At 50.5% G+C, this 25,406-nt stretch overlaps 1 protein-coding gene across 13 annotated transcripts in view; it reads right to left on the bottom strand.

Moving 5' to 3' along the window:
- frmd4a (FERM domain containing 4A) overlaps window positions 1–25,406 on the bottom strand; it is a 796,670-nt gene that overhangs the window by 274,029 nt on the left and 497,235 nt on the right. For all 13 annotated transcript variants that reach the window (XM_072470969.1, XM_072470973.1, XM_072470968.1 and 10 more), the window contains one exon: window positions 14,296–14,390. In XM_072470969.1, the coding sequence (XP_072327070.1) occupies window positions 14,296–14,390 (95 nt within the window). The remainder of the gene's footprint in view (window positions 1–14,295; window positions 14,391–25,406) is intronic.

The following is a 25,406-nucleotide window of genomic DNA, read 5'->3' as shown; positions in this document are numbered from 1 at the left end:
GTTTGGCCGAAAAATTTGAATAAAATATATTTAAAAAAAGAAAAAAAACACCTTTAAAGGTTTCAATAAAAAATTTAAATCTTGGGAATCTGCCACAAAGTTAAACAAATCTGGAAGTTCCCAGCAGGTCAGGCACAATTGACAGGTTTGTGGTCTCCCAGGGAATGAAGGGATGTGGGGAGTGGGCGTATTGAATGGTGGAGCAGTCTCAATGGGCCGAATGGTCCACTTCTTCATTTTGGAAGGAATAACAGGAAGACAGAGTACTGGGCTAATGGTAAGATTCTTGGCAGTGTGGATGAGCAGAGGGGTCTCGGTGTCCATGTACATAGATCCCTGAAAGTTGCCACCCAGGTTGAGAGGGTTGTTAAGAAGGCGTACGGTGTGTTAGCTTTTATTGGTAGAGGGATTGAGTTTCGGAGCCATGAGGTCATGTTGCAGCTGTACAAAACTCTGGTGCAGCCGCATTTGGAGTATTGCGTGCAATTCTGGTCGCCGCATTATAGGAAGGATGTGGAAGCATTGGAAAGGGTGCAGAGGAGATTTACCAGAATTTTGCCTGGTATGGAGGGAAGGTCTTATGAGGAAAGGCTGAGGGACTTGAGGCTGTTTTCATTAGAGAGAAGAAGGTTAAGAGGTGACTTAATTGTGGCATACAAGATGATCAGAGGATTGGATAGGGTGGACAGTGAGAGCCTTTTTCCTCGGATGGTGATGTCTAGCACGAGGGGACATAGCTTTAAATTGAGGGGAGATAGATATAGGACAGATGTCAGAGGTAGGTTCTTTACTCAGAGAGTAGTAAGGGCGTGGAATGCCCTGCCTGCAACAGTAGTGGACTCGCCAACACTAAGGGTATTCAAATGGTCATTGAATAGACATATGGACGATAAGGGAATAGTGTAGATGGGCTTTAGATTGGTTTCACAGGTCGGCGCAACATCGAGGGCCGAAGGGCCTGTACTGCGCTGTAATGTTCTATGTTCTATCTACTCCCATTTCTTGTGTTCTTGTGACTGTGCAGAGGGTAGACACCGTGCGGCTGACTGTTCTAGAAGTTGAAGGTTGCTTTCACAAGATTCCAGTTTCAAATCTGGTCAATGTTGAGTTATCTGCCCTCGGCTAACTTAACATTAAACCCTGGGTTCAGCGGAGAGTGACAAGAGGAGGAGAGATCGGTCGGAGCCTCTGCTCTTGACTGCCGTCAATGATCCTGGTGGGAAATGGTGGGTCATGGAGGTTAGCTGAGCTCAGCTTTAAATAATCTCCCAGCGTTCTCCATCGGGGTTATACATGACGAATGAGGCACTCGGGGAAGGAAGTGGAGGCTTCCAGTGTCACAATGGGAGTCGAAGGACACAAAGCAACAAGAGTAAAGTTTAGCGTGCAATCATATGCACGCTCGACCGGAAAAATGAATCTAGCATTTAAATTAGAGGCAAAATCAAACTCTGGATTCTAGTAGTAATGTTTTAAGAGAACACTTCACATCTAGATCATGTTATATTGATCTGAGATCTGTGACTCCATCTGTACCAGTCCCACAATATTTCCCACAATGTACAATAGTAACAGCTGTCCTTTGTTGATTTTAAATGCAGGGTACAGTGAAACCAAACAAGCTGCATTTACTTAAACTCCCACAGGAAACGTGTACAGTATAATTTCCATGGTACCCGCACAATTCCAAATAACAGATTTCACTGTGTGACATGGAAATTAGGCTTTGCAAACATTTATTTAATTTGCTAAGAACATCAACATAGGCTGTACTGTATATTGTTTGATTAACAGTGAGGCACAAGCAATTAATGTTTTTCGAGAGTGCTTCGAAAGCTTCTTACAGAAACATATATTTTCACAATTTTGCACTTAAGCTTTCGTAGCTAACACATCCAGCCGGTGACAACAAAAAACCTCTCATTGATGGCTGTAATATAATTGTATTATTGTGTGTGGACAGTCAGCAAATAAATGTTCTGCAGGATGTTCGACTGAATCATCGAAAGATTCTGAGTTTGGCAGATTCACTGAAAAAGGGGGCCAATAATAATAATAATCTTTATTGTCACAAGTAGGCATACATTAACACCGCAATGAGGTTACTGTGAAAAGCCCCTAGTCGCCACACTCCGGCACCTGTTCGGGTACACAGAGGGAGAATTCAGAATGTCCAATTCACCTAACAGCACGTCTTTCGAGACTTGTGGGAGGAAACCGGAGCACCCGGAGGAAACCCACGCAGACACGGGGAGAACATGCAGAGTCCACACAGGCAGTGACCCAAGCCGGGAACTGAACCTAAGTATGCACCAGCTCTTCTCAAGAGCAACCTAGTTAATCCCACCGACCGCAGTCATGTCGAACACCCTGCTGAATACTCAAATCTCGACTTTCTAACCAGCATCATTCCATTTGGTTACTGCTGTCATCGGATAGCAGAGAACGCTGGATAAACTCAGCAGGTCTGGCAGCATCTGTGGAGAGAGGAAGAGAGTTAACGTTTCAGGTCAATGACCTTTCATTGTGTTAACTCTTTCTCTCCCTGTAGATGCTACCTGATCTGATGAGGGCTTCAAGTACTCTCCCTTTTTATGACAGCTTTCCAGCACCAAGTTGGCTGACAAGTGGCAAGTTACATTCACACAACACAAGTGCTCGGCAATGACCATCTCCTACAGGAGAGGATTTAACCATCGTCCCCTGACATTCAATAGCATTACCATCGCTGAATCACAAGACTATAAGACAGCGGAAGAGAATTAGGCCACTCGGCCCATCGAGTCTGCTCCGCCATTCAATCATGGCTGATATTTTCTCATCCCCATTCTCCTGCCTTCTCCCCATAACCCCTGATCCCCTTATTAATCAAGAACCTATCTATCTCTGTCTTAAAGACTCAGTGATTTGGCCTCCACAGCCTTCTGCGGCAAAGAGTTCCACAGAAACACCACCCTCTGGCTGAAGAAATTCCTCCTCATCTCTGTTTTAAAGGATCGTCCCTTTAGTCTGAGATTGTGTCCTCTGCTTCTAGTATTTCCTACAAGTGGAAACATCCTCTCCACATCCACTCTATCCAGGCCTCGCAGTATCCTGTAAATTTCAATAAGATCCCCCTCATCCTTCTAAACTCCAACGAGTACAGACCCAGAGTCCTCAACCGTTCCTCATAAGACAAGTTCTTCATTCCAGGGATCATTCTTGTGAACCTCCTCTGGATCCTTTCCAAGGCCAGCACATCCTTCCTTAGATACGGGGCCCAAAACTGCTCACAATACTCCAAATGGGGTCTGACCAGAGCCTTATACAGCCTCAGAAGTACATCCCTGGTCTTGTATTCTAGCCCTCTTGACATGAATGCTAACATTGCATTCACCTTCCTAACTGCCAACTGAACCTGCACGTTAACCTTAAGAGAATCGTGAACAAGGACTCCAAGTCCCTTTGTGCTTCTGACTTCCTAAGCATTTCCCCATTAAGAAAATAGTCTAGGCCTCCATTCCTCCTTCCAAAGTGCATAACCTCACACTTTTCCACATTGTATTCCATCTGTCACTTCTTTGCCCACTCTCCGGGCTTGTCCAAATCCTTCTGCAGCCCGCGTGCTTCCTCAATACTACCTGTCCCTCTACAGATCTTTGTATCATCTGCAAACTTAGCAACAGTGCCTTCAGTACCTTCTTGCAGATCATTAATGTATATTACGAAAGGTTGTGGCTCTAGTTGCCTACCTGAAAAAGACCCCTTTGTCCCCACTCCTTGCCTTCTGCCAGTCAGCCAATCCTCTATCCATGCCAGGATCTTACCCTGAACACCATGGGCTCTTAACTTATTTAACAGTCTCCTATGTGGCACTTTGTCAAAGGCTTTCTGGCAATCTAAATAAATCACATCCACTGTTTCTCCTTTGTCTAACTTTCTTGTTACCTCCTCAAAGAACTCTAAACAGATTTGTCAGAAATGACCTCCCCCAGAAACTTGCCACCTTCCTGCCTCTTTCGAAATTAAGTTCTGGGCGGGAATGCCCACGGTAAACCTTCCTTCTCTGCCACAAATTGCCACAGCGCCAGGGACCCGAGTTCGATTCCCGCTTGGGTCACTGCCTGCACGTTCCCCCCATGTCTGCGTGGGTTTCTCCCGGGTGCTCCGGTTTCCTCCCACAAGTCCCGAAAGACGTGCTTGTTAGGTGAATTGGACATTCTGAATTCTCCCTCCGTGTACCCGAACAGGTCCGGGGGTGGCCTGGAAGGTTACAGGGGGGGCACTATCTGGCAGGCCGGGTTCACGCACGGCCGGCCCCATGTTGTACGGTTCGGCCGCCGCCGTGCGCATGCACGACCACGGACCCGGCAATTCTCCGTCCATCTCGGTAGGTAAAGCCAGGGGCTTTACATGGTGCGACTGCCAGCCCCCCACTGGGTGGAGCATCGGTGCGGGGGCGCCGCTGACGTTTTGGTCGTAAGACCAGACGCTTCAGTTATATTCCTTGCCTTGTTCTCCAAGACAGCCCAAAATGTAGTGTTGACAAAGAATATAAAAATAAGGGGCATAATTCTCCGACCCCCCCGCCGCCGCCCCGCCACAATTTTCCGCAGTGTGGAGAATCGGCGCCATTGGCGCCCGCAAGGTCGGCACGGCGCCGGTTGGGGTATGAGCCGATTCTCCGGCCCGGATGAGCCGAGCGGCCGGCAACAAAAAGGCAAGTCCCGCCGGCACCGCTCTAACTTCCTCTGAGCCGGCGGGACCTCAGCGTTGAAGGGTCCGGGGGCGGCCTGTGGGGGGATCCAACCCCGGGGGGGGCCTCCGTAGTGGCCTGGCCCGCGATCGGGGCCCACCGATCGGCAGGCCGGCCTCTCTGGCCGGGGGCTACCTTTCCTCCGCGCCGGCTCCTGTAGCCCTGCGCCATTTGCCGTCGGGGCCGGCGCGGGGAAAAAGACGCTAGTTGGCGCCGGCCCAACTGCGCATGCGATGACCCCGCGGCGCCGGGTTCACGCCGGGATCGGCAGCTGCAGTGGCGTGGGCTGTGGGCCGAAGAATCGGGTCCCGGAACAGGCACCGACGCCGGCGTAAAACACTCCCGCCTTTGCTCCGGATTCGGCACTTAGCCGCACGTTGGGAGAGTCCCGACCAAGAAGTTTGAATCAAAACTAATTTATTTTGTACAACTAAACTTGATTAGGTTCACACACTTTACTAAGTAACGGATAATAAACTAATAATACTGAATCTGTAGTACAGTCATCAATATTCTCTCCATTAAACTGCACTATAACTCATGCTGTGTTTCTACAAGGAAATCTCCCTCTGCTTTCCCATCAGCTTCTCATCATCTTCTCCCAGAATTCCTAGAGATGATGCCTTATATACAATAACTTAGTAACGCCATCTAGTGTTGAGTTACACATAGTTTCTGTTGTTAACCCTTTACTACACTTGTACTGTACCTATCAATACAGCTCCCTCCGAACATAGCCGCAAAATCGGAGAATCCAGCCCATAGTATTTACAGAATCAAGACGTTTCTTATGTACAATTTTACACGTATCCCTTTTATCGGCCTTCTCCCTTTCCTTGCATCCAAACAGCCGCCCCCCTTATTCCTCTTGTCTGCCCTCATTGGTACACCCTCCCCCTTTTCTTGCTAGTCACTATTGGCTTCGAACAGGTCTTGGAACAGACTGATGAATAGCTCCCACGTTTTGTGGAAGCCCTCGTCCAACCCTCGGATGGTGAACTTGATCTTCCCCAGGTGGAGAAACTCTGGCACGTCTGCCAGCCAGTCTGTGGTGCTGCCGATCGCCATCTGAGCAGGATTCTCCGGCGGGCGATCAGGGAAGCAAAAGCCCTTTTCCCCATTTTTCGTTCTGGCTAGTCCGACACCCCGAAGACTGTCACTCTCGGACCCGGTCCTAGAGCTTCAAACTGGCTGAGAGTTTTCCTCATATTGAGCTGAGAAAGAAAGTGCGGTAACCCTCTGTGCAATCCTAGAAATCACAGGATACACTGGCTACAGCACAAAGGAACTGGATAGAATGGACAACAGAAGACGTTCTCCTTCAGCCAGATAAAAACCAAAACGTACTGGTCGCTGCGAGAAGCAATTCGATAAATCTGACAGCAAAAGCTCCCTCGTCACAGGATAAGTGAATGATATTGAGATTGAGGACACCTGGCTCCTTACAGATAACCTTTGCTCATTTTCAAACCACCTTTTGATCGAGAGTGTCCAGTCAATATTCTTAATACATAATATAAAATAAAAAGAGAAAATGCTGGAAAAACTCACTAAGTCTGGCAACATCTGTGGCGAGAGAGGCAGAGTTAGCATTTGGAGTCTGTGAGGCTGAGGAAGAGCCTCACTGGATTCCGAACTTTGCGTCTTCAGGATTTTGCTTTTATTTAAGTCAATATTCATCTTTGATAATTAGAACTGAGGAATCTGTTTGCCGAGAGCTTTCCGCGTGTGGTTTGTAATTCAATAATTTTCTCAACATCTCAACCTGGAAAATCCTCTTTATTAAGATAAGGGTAAGATCACCATTGTAAGAGACAATTTAATACATTTGATCACAGCGCTGGTTTAGCACAGGGCTAAATCGCTGGCTTTGAAAGCAGACCAAGGCAGGCCAGCAGCACAGTTCAATTCCCGTACCAGCCTCCCTGAACAGGTGCCGGAATGTGGCGACTAGGGGCTTTTCACAGTAACTTCATTTGAAGCCGACTTGTGACAATAAGCGATTTTCATTTCATTACTAGGGGCTGGTTTAGCACAGTGGGCTAAACAGCTGGCTTGTAATGCTGAATAAGGCCAGAAGCACGGGTTCAATTCCTGTACCAGGCGCCGGAATGTGGCAACTAGGGGCTTTTCACAGTAACTTCATTTGAAGCCTACATGTGACAATAAGCGATTTTCATTTCATTTTTTTTTCAGCAGGAAACCCTCCAACCCCCTGCCCTTTTCGCCAGCCTGGACCAGCCAGCGTTGAGAAGATTCATGCACACAGAATCCCTGTTCTAAGTCACCATGCCACCACCCGTAACACAGCAAATCACGGACCCACAGCATTACTGACCCACAAACAGTTGGTGAGCGATTGAAAGTCACTAAGGGGCTACCTCACTTGACACCTGTAGAAGTACTTCAGAAAACTGTAAAAGGAACAATTTTTGACCTGGTTAATCATTGTCTGTATCTTTTAATAACAAGTGTGCGTGCTGGTCTAGTTGTTCAGAGTCAACTTCAATTGCTGTGAGTGGCTGTCTGCTATCCTCACTTTGCATAAATAAGCGGAGTGCTGCCTTTATCTAGACTGTCCCTGTGCATTGGATTGAATCATTAGATTCACTTGAATGATTAGTTTCATTTGTCCAAAGTGTCATCCTTAAGTATTTTTAATAAGGCATTGATTGGTTCAGGATACACAATCCGGCCAAACAGATTTAATTGAAGTTAAGTGGGTGCAATTGGCATGAGTGGGAAGTAGTTCATCTCCAACAACCCTGGTTCTCTGCATCAAATAACCATTTCCATCAGCTACTCTCTCACCAAATGGCACTGAACACATTCACAGACTGCAAGCTCTTCCGCGGCTCCTCCTCGCAGCAACAAGGCAGGATGGACCACAGAGAGACCATTCGGCCCATCGTGTTTGTGGCGGCCTACCCAGCCTAACCCCACCTTCCCGCTCTCGGTCTGTAGCCTTGTTGGTTTGCGGCACTTCAGCTGCACAGTCAAGCGTTTTCTAAATGTGACAGAGGTTCTGTCTCCATTACCCTTTCGGAGAGTGGGCGGGGCTTTCCACGCGCATCATGACACGTTTTGCGGTGGCAGCTCGTCATTGGCTGGCGCGGGATCTTCTGGTCCCGCTGATGTCAACGGGGTTTCCCGTTGCACGCGCCCCCTGCCACCGGGAAACGCGCAGCGGGGGGGGGGGGGGTCGCTGTCGGTGCGGACAGCCAGAAAATTCCGCCCAGTGATCCAGACCTTCACTACCGCCTGGGTGAAAAAAAAATCACCCCTCGCCCCCTCGCATCCTCCTACAGCTTACTTTAAATCTGAGCTCCCTGGTTATTAACTTCTCCGCGAAAGAAAACAGAGCGGGTACGCAAATTTTAAAAAATGGGTTTTCATTATTTTTCTCATCCATGTTCCTCGAGGTAAGGGATGTTTGTGATGTAAATAGAGGGAGCATCTTTGACTTCAGCACTTGGGTTATATCGGATGTTAACTGGCCCAGAAATAATTCTCCGGAAGCTACATCCACAATCCACCCACTGGCTGAAACAGCCAAATTGAAAGGGGAAAATTGGACTTCCCAATAAGTAAGCGACGATATCAATGTGAGATTAAAACTTGCGTCAAGAGGAAAGAAGATTTGTGCAGGTGCCCACCCGACGCAAGATTCTTAATCACATTCAGTATTTCGGAAGGACAGCACGGCAGCACGGTGGTTAGCACAACTGCTTCACAGCTCCAGGGTCCCAGGTTCGATTCCGGCTTGGGTCACTGCCTGTGCGGAGTCTGCACATCCTCCCCGTGTGTGCGTGGGTTTCCTCCGGGTGCTCCGGTTTCCTCCCACAGTCCAAAGATGTGCAGGTTAGGTGGATTGGTCATGCTAAATTGCCCTTAGTGTCCAAAATTGCCCTTAGTGTTGGGTCGGGTTACTGGGTTATGGGGATAGGGTAGAGGTGTGGGCTTGGGTAGGGTGCTCTTTCAAAGAGCCGGTGCAGACTCGATGGGCCGAATGGCCTCCTTCTGCACTGTAAATTCTATGATATGTATGTCCCTGTCAGGCAGGGAGGAAATGGTCGAGTGAGGGACCCATGGTTTACAAAAGAGGTTGAATGTCTTGTCAAGAGGAAGAAGGGGGCTTATGTAAGGATGAGAAAACAAGGTTCAGTTAGGGCCCTTAAGGGACACAAGATAGCTAGGAAGGAGCTCAAGAAAGGGCTTAGGAGAGCTAGGAGGGGGCATGAGAAGTCCTTGGCAGGTAGAATCCCAAGGCTTTTTACACTTATGTGAGAAATAAAAGAATGACCAAGGTGAAGTTAGGGCCGGTCAAGGACAGTAGTGGGAACGTGTGCATGGAGTCTGAAGATATAGGAGAGGCCCGAAATGAATACTTTTCTTCAGTGTTCACAAAGGAGAGGGGCCATGTTGTTGAGGAGGATAGTGCGATACAGGCTGGTAGGCTGGAGGAGGTAGATATTCATAAGGAAGATGTGTTTGAGAAGCCTGAGGATAGATAAGTCCCCTGGGCTTGATGGGACATATCCTAGGATTCTTTGGGAGGCGAGGGATGAGATTGCAGAGCCTTTGGCTTTGATCTTTATGTCCTCACTGTCTACAGGAATAGTGCCAGAACACTGGAGAGAGGTGAATGTTGTCCCCTTGTTCAAGAAAGGGAATAGGTATAACCCTGGGAATTATAGGCCGGTTAGTCTCACTTCGGTCATAGGTGAATTATTGGAAAGGGTCCTGAGGGATAGGATTTATGATCATTTGGAAAGATACAGCTTAATCCAGGATAGTCAGCATGGATTTGTGAGGGGTAAGTCTTGCCTCACAAGTTTGATTGTATTCTTTGAGGAGGTAACTAAGTACATCGATGAAGGTAGAGCAGTTGATGTGGTATACATGGATTTTAGTAAGGCGTTTGATAAGGTGTCCCATGGTCGGCTCATGCAGAAAGTAAGGAGGCATGGCATAGAGGGAAATTTGGCCGATTGGATCAGTAACTGGCTATCACATAGAAGACAGAGGGTGGTGGTGGATGGAAAATTTTCAGACTGGAGACCAGTTACCAGCGGTGTACCACAGGGATCAGTGCTGGGTCCTCTGCTATTTGTGATTTTTATCAATGACTTGGAGGAGGGGGCTGAAGGGTGGGTCAGTAAATTTGCTGATGACACCAAGATTGGTGGAGTAGTGGATGAGGTGGAGGGCTGTTGTAGGCTGCAAAGAGACATTGCTAGGATGCAGAGCTGGGCTGAAAAGTGGCAGGTGGAGTTTAACCCTGATAAGTGTGAGGTGATTCATTTTGGTCGGACAAATTTGAATGCAGATTACAGGGTCAACGGCCGGGTTCTGAGGAATGTGGAGGAGCAGAGAGATCTCGGAGTTCATGTCCACAGATCTCTGAAAGTTGCCACCCAAGTGGATGGAGCCGTGAAGAAAGCCTATAGTGTGTTAGCATTTATTAACAGGGGGATTGAGTTTAAGAGCCGTGAGGTTATGCTGCAACTATACAAGACCTTGGTTAGACCATATTTGGAGTATTGTGTGCAGTTCTGGTCACCTCATGAAAGGAAGGATGTGGAAGCATTGGAAAGGGTGCAAAGGAGATTTACCAGGATGCTGCCTGGATTGGAGGGTAGGTCTTACGAGGAAAGGTTGAGGGAGCTAGGGCTTTTCTCATTGGAGCGAAGGAGGATGAGAGGTGACTTAATTGAGGTTTATAAGATGATGAGAGGGATAGAGTGGACGTTCAGCGACTTTTTCCTCGGGTGGATGTAGCTGTTACAAGGGGGCATAACTAGAAGGTTCATGGTGGAAGATATAGGAGGGATGTCAGAGGTAGGTTCTTTACTCAGAGAGTGGTTGGGGCGTGGAACGCACTCCCAGCTATGGTAGTGGAGTCAGACACTTTAGGAACTTTCAAGCGGTTATTGGATAGGCATCTGGAGTGCACCAGAATGATTGGGAGTAGGTTGATTTGATCTTAGTTTCAGACTAGTTCTGCACAACATTGTGGGCCGAAGGGCCTGTACTGTGCTGTACAGTTCTCTGTTCTATGTTTTGGTTCTGGATGGGAGGTGTGAAGTGCGAGGCAGACACCACCCATCCAGAACCTCCTCGTGTGTGAGGTTAGGTTAATACAGTTTAAAATGGTGTAAAGGGCGCACCTGGCCAGGGCTCCCATGAGTGAGTTCTTTCTAGGAGTAGGGGATAGATGTGAGTGTTGTTCAAGGGGAACTAATCACATATATGTTGGTCTTGCCCTAAGCTGGTTAAATTCTGGGTTTCCTTCTTTGAATCAATGTTGGAGATTTTGGAAGTCAGTGTGTCGGACTTGCCGGGGCCACAGGAGGGGAGGAAGGCTGCTGTCTCGGCCTTCGCCTCTCTAATAGCCTGAAGGCAAGTCTTGCTCGGACGGAGGGCACCAGCGCCGCCCAAGACGATGGCATGGCCGGGGGATTTGTCAGAATTCCTGCATTTAGAAAAAATTAAGTCCGACATTAAGGGATTGGAGGAGGGGTTCTAGTCACAGTGGATGCCGTTCATTACCTTCTTTAAGGAGCTGGTTGTTGTCAGCAAGGCTGGGGGTGAGCTGGGGTGGGGAAGGTTCTGGGTTAATCTGGGTTTGGTGGGACTGTGTTGGGGGATATTTTTATAAAAGTTGTATACATTTGCCAGACTATACTGTGTGTGATCATTGAAAACCTTCTCTCGGGACACGATGCGGCCGGTATATCTCAGGGAGGCCTCTCGCGGTTTTACCCGGCTTGGTACAACTCGCAAGAACTAACGGGATTTTGTGAGGCGCCGCGATTTGGAGCAGTCGGGCTCACTTGAATATGTCTACGGCAGATCTAACCAGCTCCCGGGATCGAATACCCTCCCCTTCGAGACCCCGGCTGGGCGTCACTTAGCACTGGTTTCCAGAAACGTGGACCAGGCAGAACGTCACCTGAGGGGGGTCTTCCAGGCAATCGGAGGCCCCTGGGCGGTCGGCCTCTGGGCAGAGTGGCATTCTGTCACTGATGATTCATGTGGGCACCTTGGCATGACCACCCTGGCTGTACCGCCCTGACAGGAGCACTGCCAAGTGCCAAGGTGGCATCTTGCCCATGCCGAGGATCGGGCCTGGAGCTTCCCTGCTCTTATGGTGAGTGGGGCTCAAGGATCCCCCTCATCGGTAAGTTGGGGCATTGGGAGTGTCTGGGAGACGTGTTGGGGGATGGGGGGGGGGTTGAGAGATCGGGCCCTGATCTCCCCCTGCATTGGCAAGTGGAGCTCAGGAAATGAAGGTCACAGAGGCCCGAGAAAAGAAGAGTCCCATATAATTGTGGGTCAGCGTTAAGCGCCGAGAAACACCCGCTATTCGCCCCCACAGCGGGAATCTTCTCCTTTCCCTTTAAATCACACCCAATATCTCCCAATCTGCAGTTGACACCAAGTTGTGTGGGAGGGTGAGCTGTGACGAGGATGCAGAGATCCTTCAATGTGATTTGGACAAGGTGAGTGAGTGGGTAAATGCACTTTGGCAGCAGAAACAGGAAGGCAGATTATGATCTAAATGGCTGTAGATTGCAAGGGGAATGTGCAACGAGACCTGGGTGATCTTGTACACCAGTCACTGAAGGTAAGCAGCAGGCAGTAAAGAAGACAAATAGTATGTTGGCCATCATAGCGAGAGGTTTCGAGTACAGGAGCCGGGATGTCTTGCTGCAATTATCCAGGGCCTTGGTGTGACCACACCTGGAGTATTGTGAGCAGTTTTGGTCTCCTTATCTGAGGAAGGATGTTCCAGCTATAGAGGGAGCGCAGCGAAGGTTCACCAGACTGATTCCTGGGATGGGGGGGACTGATGTATGAGGAGAGGTTGAGTCAGTTAGGATTATATTTGTTGAAGTTCAGAAGAATGAAGGGAGATCTCATTGAAACCTTTAAAATTCTAAAGGACTATTCAGGGTAGATGCCCCTGATGGTGGGGATGTCCAGAACTAGGGGTCACAGTCTGAGATTAAGGGGGATACTGAGATGAAGACCGGTGGGCAGCACAGTAGCACAGTGGTTAGCACAATTGCTTCACAGCTCCAGGGTCCCAGGTTTGATTCTTGGCTTGGGTCACTGTCTGTGTGGAGTTTGCACATTCTCCCCGTGTTTGCGTGGGTTTCGCCCCCACAACCCAGAGATGTGCAGGGTAGGTGGATTGGCCACGCTAAATTGCCCCTTCATTGGAAAAAATGAATTGGGTACTCTAAATTTAGAGAGAAAAAAAAAAATGAATGGCAGAGCAGGCTGGAAGGCCGAAGAGCCTCGTACGCCTATGAAGTTTTCTATGCGCAGCGAGTAGCGGGTTAAAGGCAAGAGATCCACGGAAGACACAAACTCTTCAAGCAGTGAAGTGGTTTGATGTCAGCTGAATTACTGGGTTCAATTTGGACCTTACTTTTAGGTGATTGTTAAAGGAAGCAGAGGTACGATAGGGAGAAAATGTTTCCAATCAAGGAGGGGGTTGGATTTAGAGAGCAGTCTGATAGGGCAAATAATATAGATTTAATAATAGGTGAAAATGGAATTGGATAATCATTTGAAGGAGGAAGGATTCCAGGGATGTGGGGAAAGAGCGGAGAAGTGGAATGAACTGGATTGCTTTGCAAAAGGGCCGGAGCAGGTTTGATGGGCCAAATGGCCGCCTTCCGTGCTGTGCTGTTCTATAATTGTTATACACTCCTCAGTATATACCCGTTATTCTCTACATAATGACACAAATGCCAAAAAAGTTGCCAATTTTAGGTCCAGAAGTCACCATGTTACAGCGATCACAATCTTGAAATGATGCTCTCTAAATATTAGGAAAAGATTGTGTGGTGAATGTATTACGGCAACCATTCACCACTGTATTACATTACATTACATTGTACTATGCTGATGCCCTTGTGGGCTCCCCCTATGGACCATTGTATTACATTACATTACATTGTATCATGTTGGTGCCCTTAAGGGCTCCGCCCCCTCGGGGGAGGTATATAGATCTGCTGCCCTGCAGGCGGCTCTCAGTACAGAGCAGTCGCAGGCAGACACAGTTCTAGCTGATTAAAACCACTGTTCACTTCAACTCTCCGTCTCGTGTGGATTGGTGGTTGCATCAGACTGTAACAAATTAAATTTCTTTCTTGGCCATTTTAATGGTGGCATGTTTGAAAGGGGCCAGTTTGAACAGGAGAGAAAGGAATTTGACACAACTGTGTTCGTCGTCTGCATGCTAATATTTGGACAGTGTAATCTCGAGGCCAAAATTATGGGTTTCCCTTGGGAACCAGGAAGTGCAAGGGGAATAATTTACATCAGTGTTGTTCCACTGATCACACACACATTACAGTGATACTGATCACACCTTAAGTGCTACTTCATAAATCAATTATTTTGGAAGAGCCAGCCACAACGCAGCCCCCCCCCGGCAATGATCTCTCTTTCCTGTCTCCTCAGCTATCTGATTGCCTGTTATTTGCACACCAGAGAAAGGAACAAATACTGAAGACGCAGTGTAGATAAAATGCAGAACTTACGTTTCATCTGTAAACGCTATCCCAAAATATTCCTTTTCCTTTAAGTTGAAGTGAGATGCCACCAGGTCGAGGAGATCCTTTGCCAAGAGTTTAGGCTGGAAAAGGAAAAGAGAGACAGTCATTCTGGTGTCTGACTGGAATACAATCATTCTGACCCTCCGCAGGGGCACATTCAGCCTCCATGTCCAATCAGCCTTTGTGCAAAGTCTGCCATCCTCACCTGAAATTCGTTGCATCCAGAGATCGGGTGGCACCGACCTCTCCATTTACAAAAACAAAATATGGGGTTTGTTTCGAGTGAATCCACCACCCAGTTTATCAGAATAAGGAGAGCTACTCTGTCAACCCGCCTTCACTCTCTCTGAAGGATTCCATGTTACAGAGAGCGTAAACACCGATTCTACCCTAACCCTGCTCCGACCACAAACCCCAGAGTGCCGCCTCTCTTGGGTGGGGGCAATGCTGAATCAGAGGGGAGCTGCTCTGACAGACGGTGACGAAGAGGAGTGAGGCAGCCATTCGCCAACCCAGCTGCCAGTGTATGCCAAGGAGCCTGAAGACGGGGATCAACTACCAACATAGACAAATGTGAAGTGTGATGTTTTGTCAAGGAAAACAAGGAGGTTGCATATGTAGCAATGAAGTACTTTTGAACTGTTATCATTGGTCGTCAGCCAATTTGCTCACTGCGAGCTCCCACAGTCAGTATTGTGATATTATCTGTTCTGGGGATATCAGCGGAGAGCTACATCGGCCAGGACACCGGGCCTCTTACTCCAAATACCAAGATGTGATTTTTTATATTCACCTAAGTGGGCAGACGTGTTTAACATCACATGCAGAAGACGAGCCTGCAACAGTGCAGCACTCCCTCAGCGCGGCACTCCCTCAGCACAGCACTGCAGCGCTCCCTCAGTGCGGTGCTCCCTCAGCGCGGCACTCCCTCAGCACAGCACTGCAGCGCTCCCTCAGTGCGGTGCTCCCTCAGTGCGGCACTCCCTCAGCACGGCACTCCCTCAGTGCGGCGCTCTCTCAGTGCGGCATTCCCTCAGCGCGGCACTCCCTCAGCACAGCACTGCAGCGCTCCCTCAGTGCGGTGCTCCCTCAGCGCGGCACTCCCTCAGCACAGCACTGCAGCGCTCCCTCAGTGCGGTGCTCCCTCAGTGCGGCACTCCCTCAGCACGGCACTCCCTCAGTGCAGCGCTCTCTCAGTGCGGCATTCCCTCAGCGCGGCACTCCCTCAGCACAGCACTGCAGCGCTCCCTCAGCACAGCACTGCAGCGCTCCCTCAGCGCGGCGCTCCCTCAGTGCTGCACGGGAGTGTCAGGCTGGGTAATTGTGGTCAGGTCCCGGAGAGGGACTTGAACCCACAACCTCCTGACTGAAAGTTGAGAGTACTGCCAACTGAGCAGAGGCTGCCAGCTATTTCGGAAAGTGCAAATCTAGATAGGGTAAAGAATAAAGCCATTCGGGAGGAGAAATAGTCGATTGTTAAATATAGCAACAGAAATCAACAAGGTTATTAAAAACCACAAATCAAACACCAGGGTTTATTTCTATTGGGGTAGAATTGAAAGCAGGGAGAGTATGCTAACATAGAATCGCACCTTGCTTAGCACGCAGCTGGACCACTCTAGGCGCCAAATTATAAAAACAACGCAAGGGCAGGGTGGGGAGTGTGCAAAAAATATTTACATGGATGATACCAGTAGCACAGTGGCTAGCACTGTTGCTTCACAGCGCCAAGGACCCAGGTTCGATTCCCGGCTTGGGTCACTGTCTGTACGGAGTCTGCACGTTCTCCCCCGTGTCTGCGTGGGTTTCCTCCGGGTGCTCCGGTTTCCTCCCACAAGTCCCGAAAGACATGCTTGTTAGGTGAATTGGACATTCTGAATTCTCCCCCCGTGTACCCGAACAGGCGCCGGGGTGTGGCGACTAGGGGCTTTTCACAGTAACTTCATTGCAGTGTTAATGTAAGTCTACTTGTGACACTAATAAAGATTATCATGATATATTTAACAGGAAAATATGATCAGGTTTGACCTCTTTTCTCTTAAAAAGAAATGGCTGAGGGGATGACCTATTAGAGATCTTTAAATATCTGAAAGGTTTTTATAGGGTCGACATGTTTGTAGTTTCCTCCTGTGGGAAAGAGTAAAAGTTACAAATTCGGAGGGTCGGTGCAGAGTTGACGGACCAAATAGCCTCTTCCTTCACTTGGGCATTCTATGACACTTGAATCTAAAGCCCAGAAGCAGAGGTGCTACACACTGTGCATCAAGATCTCCATATTTTATTGTAGAAACAATTTACTGGATTCTTTAGTAATAGCATCCCATTGATTAGAGAAGCTCGGTACAAGCAGTCAGCACACACTGTTTTAACTAAACTCTCCAGAAATCATAAAATCATAGAACTGGACACTCAGGGGCACGAGGGGGGCAATTTAGCAGACACGGGGAGAACGTGCAAACTCCACGCAAACAGTGACCCAAGGCCGGAATTGTACCTGGGTCCCTGGTGCAGTGAGGCAGTAGTGCTAACCAGTGTGCCTCCCTAATAATCACCCTAATTTTAAAATTATGTGCTGGAATAACGATCATTCTGGAAAAAGGTTTGCAATGAAGTGAGTGTGTTTTTATCAATGTATTCTGGAACGGAAGGAGGCATTTTCACCTTGTTATACATGGAGGAAGAATTATACCATTATCATTACACAGATTATGAATAACATTAACTTTGATAACTGTCCTCTTTTGGTCTTTGATTCTTGCGGGAATTCACTGCGTGCTGGAAGGGGGAATAATCTTCAGAGGTTTGTCACACAATTCCTTTCGGACTCCTCCTCTCTACCCCACCCACAGTCTCAGAGGCCGACATCGACAAATTCTCCATCGAACAGCTGGGCCGAGGACCCACAAACAGAAGGAAGGTCAGGTTCAAATGGCTCTGAATGCTGTGGTCAGGATCAGAAGACAGCAATGCAAGTTCGTCCACCTGCTGTTATTGTAAATATATTCATCTACGGTTAGGTGCCATGTGGAGGTCAGATATTTCCCAACAAAGAGACGTTGATGGGGGAAGCATTAGAATGAGTAAAAAGTGAAGCAGGTCTGGGAGCTGGCCTGGAACAACTCTCACGGATCAGAGAGTGGAAGATGCCAGAACAAGAGTGGTAGAAAAACACTCTGACGATTGTTGAGTGTTCCGGAGGGGGGGGGGAGGGCTTCCGGGTACTCCGGTTTCCTCCCACAGTCCAAAGATGTGCAGGTTAGGTGGATTGGCCATGATAAATTGCTCTTAGTGCCAAAGATTGCCCTTAGTGTTGAGTGGGGTTACTGGGTTATGGGGATAGGGTGGAGGTGGGGGCTTGGGGGGGGGCTGCTCTTTCCAAGGGCCGGTGCAGACTCAATGGGCTGAATGGCCTCCTTCTGTACTGTAAATTCTATGATTCTATGAATCATACTTACAGTACAATCTGGTCTAATTTCCCACGATAGGAAGATATTCGGAATTTGGGTCCAGAAATGGGGTCCAAGATGTAGCAGGCAGCTTAGGGGTTAAACAGACTTAGGGAAAAGACTGCTAGCAGCAGACTCAGAGGAATACACCCACATCCGTGTCCCATTCATACTTAACCTCATTAGTGGGGATACACCGGATGCCCTGATTCAGCCAGGAAGATCCACTCAAGATCCATTGTCATTCGGGGCAACTTTGACCAGCCATCAGCCCATCACAGATTCTGATAATCTATTTGTCCGTCAAGGGAACGTTCGTTGCATATGAATAGCACAGCTCTGTTCTTTTGTATGAACAGGAGTGGGCAACCAACCAAGATAACAATAAGGGATTCAGGTCTGGCCAGCTCAGGAGAGAACCTTTGTTTGAGGGAGTGGGCAGAGCTTCGAGAGAGAGAGGAAGAAATGTTTTTTTGAACAGTTACAGCAGAAGGCTGTGGAGGTCACCCAGAAAGGTCATGAAGAAAGTTGTTTCAGATATAGATTTTCGGAAAGGATTCCAAAGGAATTTGACTTACAGCAGAGTATTGCTTCTGTAAATACAAGTATCAGCCTTGCCTGCCTATGTAAGTGGAATGAGAGCTGTGTGTTTATTTAATGTGTTTTCTAATGGGAACTATTTGTTAAGGTTAAGAAACTGCATGTAATCTGTTAGTGTTAGAACTGAAGCAAAAGTTTAAATATTGATGTATTTTCTTTTGTTTTAATAAAGTTTGTTTATAAAATAACCACACCCCATTTCTTATATTATCATTCCTGTAACGAATCGATCTTTCCGCACCGCTTTAAAACTTAAAACGTTATGGCATCTGGTTCAGTCTCTTAACCTCTGTTGAGAGCTGACCAGGCATCCGTAACACATGACATTGATGACACAACTGCTCCTTTATCTAATGAACCACAGGATAATGGTATTTGATACTGGTTTGAGATGTGTGAGAAATCCATGGAGATGTGGTAACATACTCACTCGGTGGCCACGACCAATAATGCAACACTCAGGTAATGAGGCAACCTGCGATGGACAGGTGTTGGGGGTGGGTGAGGGATGTGGAAGACAGGATTTGAGAGGCCATGGGGAGGGGAAACCTGGGGAGTTACACATACCCCCTTGCCCGTCACCAGCTCATAAAGGGAAACCTAGCAAGTGGGTTAGTTGGCGTGGACATCTCCCTCTGCCAGTTAAATCGCAGCATTAACCGTCCACTTAAGGGCATCAAATGGGCCATTCTCAGGCATCATCCCCACCACTGATAAAACTGGGGGCAGAGGCAGGTTGATAAGCTTCGAGTAGGCTGCCTGCTGAAATTAACGAGGTAACATTAAATCAAGCCCCATACGCGGATTCTCCGTTTCTGAGACTAAGTGTTGAAGCCGGGAAGGCTTCCTGGACTTTAACGACAGCAAAACTGGCGTCGCACCTGGACTGATTCAGCGACTGCGGAGGGGCTAGCACCGGTGCATGTGGAACACAATCGATTCCAATGAAAAACGGGGCTGGATTCGCCGGGTCCGTGATTGACACTCGGGAGGCTGACCAGCCGCACACACACACTGCACTCCCCACACACACTCACCCCAGCCGCACACACACACTGCACTCCCCACACACACTCATCCCAGCCGCACACACACACTGCACTCCCCACACACACTCACCCCAGCCGCACACACACACTGCACTCCCCACACACACTCACCCCAGCCGCACACACACACTGCACTCCCCACACACACTCATCCCAGCCGCACACACACACTGCACTCCCCACACACACTCACCCCAGCCGCACACACACACTGCACTCCCCACACACACTCATCCCAGCCGCACACACACACTGCACTCCCCACACACACTCACCCCAGCCGCACACACACACTGCACTCCCCACACACACTCACCCCAGCCGCACACACACACTGCACTCCCCACACACACTCATCCCAGCCGCACACACACACTGCACTCCCCACACACACTCACCCCAGCCACACACACACATTACACTCCCCACACACACTCATCCCAGCCGCACACACACATTACACTCCCCACACACACTCATCCCAGCCGCACACACACACTGCACTCCCCACACACACTCACCCCAGCCGCACACACACATTACACTCCCCACACACACTCATCCCAGCCGCACACACACATTACACTCCCCACACACACTCATCCCAGCCACACACACACATTACACTCCCCACACACACTCATCCCAGCCACACACACACATTACACTCCCCACACACACTCATCCCAGCCGCACACACACATTACACTCCCCACACACACTCATCCCAGCCGCACACACACACTGCACTCCCCACACACACTCATCCCAGCCGCACAGACACTGCACTCCCCACACACACTCATCCCAGCCGCACAGACACTGCACTCCCCACACACACTCACCCCAGCCGCACAGACACTGCACTCCCCACACACACTCACCCCAGCCGCACACACACATTGCACTCCCCACACACACTCATCCCAGCCGCACACACATTACACTCCCCACACACACTCATCCCAGCCGCACACACACATTACACTCCCCACACACACTCATCCCAGCCACACACACATTACACTCCCCACACACAATCATCCCAGCCGCACACACACACTGCACTCCCCACACACACTCACCCCAGCCGCACACACACACTGCACTCCCCACGCACACTCATCCCAGCCACACACACACATTACACTCCCCACACACACTCACCCCAGCCACACACACACTGCACTCCCCACACACACTCACCCCAGCCACACACACACTGCACTCCCCACACACACTCACCCCAGCCACACACACATTCCACTCCCCACACACACTCACCCCAGCCGCACACACACTCTGCACTCCCCACACACACTCATCCCAGCCACACACACACACTGCACTCCCCACACACACTCACCCCAGCCGCACACACACACTGCACTCCCCACACACACTCATCCCAGCCACACACACACATTACACTCCCCACACACACTCACCCCAGCCGCACACACACACTGCACTCCCCACACACACTCACCCCAGCCACACACACACTGCACTCCCCACACACACTCACCCCAGCCGCACACACACACTGCACTCCCCACACACACTCATCCCAGCCACACACACACATTACACTCCCCACACACACTCATCCCAGCCGCACACACACATTACACTCCCCACACACACTCATCCCAGCCGCACACACACACTGCACTCCCCACACACACTCATCCCAGCCACACACACACTGCACTCCCCACACACACTCACCCCAGCCACACACACACTGCACTCCCCACACACACTCACCCCAGCCGCACACACACACTGCACTCCCCACACACACTCATCCCAGCCGCACACACACATTACACTCCCCACACACACTCATCCCAGCCGCACACACACACTGCACTCCCCACACACACTCACCCCAGCCGCACACACACATTACACTCCCCACACACACTCATCCCAGCCACACACACACATTACACTCCCCACACACACTCACCCCAGCCACACACACACTGCACTCCCCACACACACTCATCCCAGCCGCACACACATTGCACTCCCCACACACACTCACCCCAGCCGCACACACACATTACACTCCCCACACACACTCATCCCAGTCGCACACACATTGCACTCCCCACACACACTCATCCCAGCCGCACACACATTGCGCTCCCCACACACACTCACCCCAGCCGCACACACACACTGCACTCCCCACACACACTCACCCCAGCCGCACACACACACTGCACTCCCCACACACACTCATCCCAGCCGCACACACACACTGCACTCCCCACACACACTCACCCCAGCCACACACACACATTACACTCCCCACACACACTCATCCCAGCCGCACACACATTACACTCCCCACACACACTCATCCCAGCCGCACACACACACTGCACTCCCCACACACACTCACCCCAGCCGCACACACACATTACACTCCCCACACACACTCATCCCAGCCGCACACACACATTACACTCCCCACACACACTCATCCCAGCCACACACACACATTACACTCCCCACACACACTCATCCCAGCCACACACACACATTACACTCCCCACACACACTCATCCCAGCCGCACACACACATTACACTCCCCACACACACTCATCCCAGCCGCACACACACACTGCACTCCCCACACACACTCATCCCAGCCGCACAGACACTGCACTCCCCACACACACTCATCCCAGCCGCACAGACACTGCACTCCCCACACACACTCACCCCAGCCGCACAGACACTGCACTCCCCACACACACTCACCCCAGCCGCACACACACATTGCACTCCCCACACACACTCATCCCAGCCGCACACACATTACACTCCCCACACACACTCATCCCAGCCGCACACACACATTACACTCCCCACACACACTCATCCCAGCCACACACACATTACACTCCCCACACACAATCATCCCAGCCGCACACACACACTGCACTCCCCACACACACTCACCCCAGCCGCACACACACACTGCACTCCCCACGCACACTCACCCCAGCCACACACACACTGCACTCCCCACACACACTCACCCCAGCCACACACACACTGCACTCCCCACACACACTCACCCCAGCCACACACACACTGCACTCCCCACACACACTCACCCCAGCCGCACACACACACTGCACTCCCCACACACACTCATCCCAGCCACACACACACATCACACTCCCCACACACACTCACCCCAGCCACACACACACTGCACTCCCCACACACACTCACCCCAGCCACACACACACTGCACTCCCCACACACACTCACCCCAGCCACACACACATTCCACTCCCCACACACACTCACCCCAGCCGCACACACACACTGCACTCCCCACACACACTCATCCCAGCCACACACACACACTGCACTCCCCACACACACTCACCCCAGCCGCACACACACACTGCACTCCCCACACACACTCATCCCAGCCACACACACATTACACTCCCCACACACACTCACCCCAGCCGCACACACACACTGCACTCCCCACACACACACTCACCCCAGCCACACACACACTGCACTCCCCACACACACTCACCCCAGCCGCACACACACACTGCACTCCCCACACACACTCATCCCAGCCACACACACACATTACACTCCCCACACACACTCATCCCAGCCGCACACACACATTACACTCCCCACACACACTCATCCCAGCCGCACACACACATTACACTCCCCACACACACTCATCCCAGCCGCACACACACACTGCACTCCCCACACACACTCACCCCAGCCGCACACACACATTACACTCCCCACACACACTCATCCCAGCCACACACACACATTACACTCCCCACACACACTCACCCCAGCCACACACACACTGCACTCCCCACACACACTCATCCCAGCCGCACACACACTGCACTCCCCACACACACTCACCCCAGCCGCACACACACATTACACTCCCCACACACACTCATCCCAGCCGCACACACATTGCGCTCCCCACACACACTCACCCCAGCCGCACACACACACTGCACTCCCCACACACACTCATCCCAGCCGCACACACACTGCACTCCCCACACACACTCATCCCAGCCGCACACACACACTGCACTCCCCACACACACTCACCCCAGCCACACACACACTGCACTCCCCACACACACTCACCCCAGCCGCACACACATTGCGCTCCCCACACACACTCACCCCAGCCGCACACACACACTGCACTCCCCACACACACTCATCCCAGCCGCACACACACTGCACTCCCCACACACACTCATCCCAGCCGCACACACACTGCACTCCCCACACACACTCATCCCAGCCGCACACACACTGCACTCCCCACACACACTCATCCCAGCCGCACACACACACTGCACTCCCCACGCACACTCACCCCAGCCACACACACACTGCACTCCCCACACACACTCACCCCAGCCACACACACACTGCACTCCCCACACACACTCACCCCAGCCGCACACACACACTGCACTCCCCACACACACTCATCCCAGCCGCACACACACACATTACACTCCCCACACACACTCATCCCAGCCAACAAGATAGTATTGATTGTGCTGGAGCTCGCCCGTACAGCTGCTGGGTCGGCTGGGGCCAGAGGGCACCCAGGGGGGTGCCCTGGGGAGACACCTATACGACCCATGGCCCTAAGTTCACAGTGGTCTGTTAGCGGTGTGCGCAGTTGCATGGCTGCGGCAATGGTGTTCCACCCTAAGCACAAACCCACCTCCTGCTACGCCTCGCTACTCCCCTGACCCGAGCAGAAGGCCCCCCGGCCAGCGACACAGCTAGTCGCACATATGAAAAGTGTGAGGTGATTCATTTTGGAAGGAATAGCAGGAAGACAGAGTACTGGGCTAATGGTAAGATTCTTGGCAGTGTGGATGAGCAGAGAGATCTCGGTGTCCATGTACATAGATCCCTGAAAGTTGCCACCCAGGTTGAGAGGGTTGTTAAGAAGGCGTATGGTGTGTTAGCTTTTATTGGTAGAGGGATTGAGTTTCGGAGCCATGAGGTCATATTGCAGCTGTACAAAACTCTGGTACGGCCGCATTTGGAGTATTGCATACAATTCTGGTTGCCGCATTATAGGAAGGATGTGGAAGCATTGGAAAGGGTGCAGAGGAGATTTACCAGAATGTTGCCTGGTATGGAGGGAAGATCTTATGAGGAAAGGCTGAGGGACTTGAGGCTGTTTTTGTTAGAGAGAAGAAGGTTAAGAGGTGACATAATTGAGGCATACAAGATGATCAGAGGATTGGATAGGGTGGACAGTGAGAGCCTTTTTCCTCGGATGGTGATGTCTAGCACGAGGGGACATAGCTTTAAATTGAGGGGAGATAGATATCGGACAGATGTCAGAGGTAGGTTCTTTACTCAGAGAGTAGTAAGGGCGTGGAATGCCCTGCCTGCAACAGTAGTGGACTCGCCAACACTAAGGGCATTCAAATGGTTATTGGATAGACATATGGACAATAAGGGACTAGTGTAGATGGGGTTTTGAGTGGTTTCACAGGTCGGCGCAACATCGAGGGCCGAAGGGCCTGTACTGCGCTGTAACGTTCTATGTTCTATGGCGACGTTGGGACTCTTTTCATACCCCCTCTCCCTCCCTCAGCGGCCACCACGCCGGTTTCACTACTTTTAAAAGCACAAGTCAACCACGCCATCGGGAAATCGGCCCATTGGAGGCAGAGTATCGGGGAGGCCCCTAAGAATACTGAGCCAGGTCCTGAACGACATTGTACTGTACGTGCGGTCCTGAACGACATTGTACTGTACGTGCGGTCCTGAACGACATTGTACTGTACGTGCGGTCCTGAACGACATTGTACTGTACGTGCGGTCCTGAACGACATTGTACTGTACGTGCGGTCCTGAACGACATTGTACTGTACGTGCGGTCCGCGAATGACATTGTACTGTACGTGCGGTCCGCGAACG

This window comes from Scyliorhinus torazame, chromosome 13 (genome assembly GCF_047496885.1).
Source record: "Scyliorhinus torazame isolate Kashiwa2021f chromosome 13, sScyTor2.1, whole genome shotgun sequence".
In the NCBI taxonomy this organism is placed as follows: domain Eukaryota; kingdom Metazoa; phylum Chordata; class Chondrichthyes; order Carcharhiniformes; family Scyliorhinidae; genus Scyliorhinus; species Scyliorhinus torazame.
This window is presented reverse-complemented; position numbering and strand designations above follow the sequence as displayed.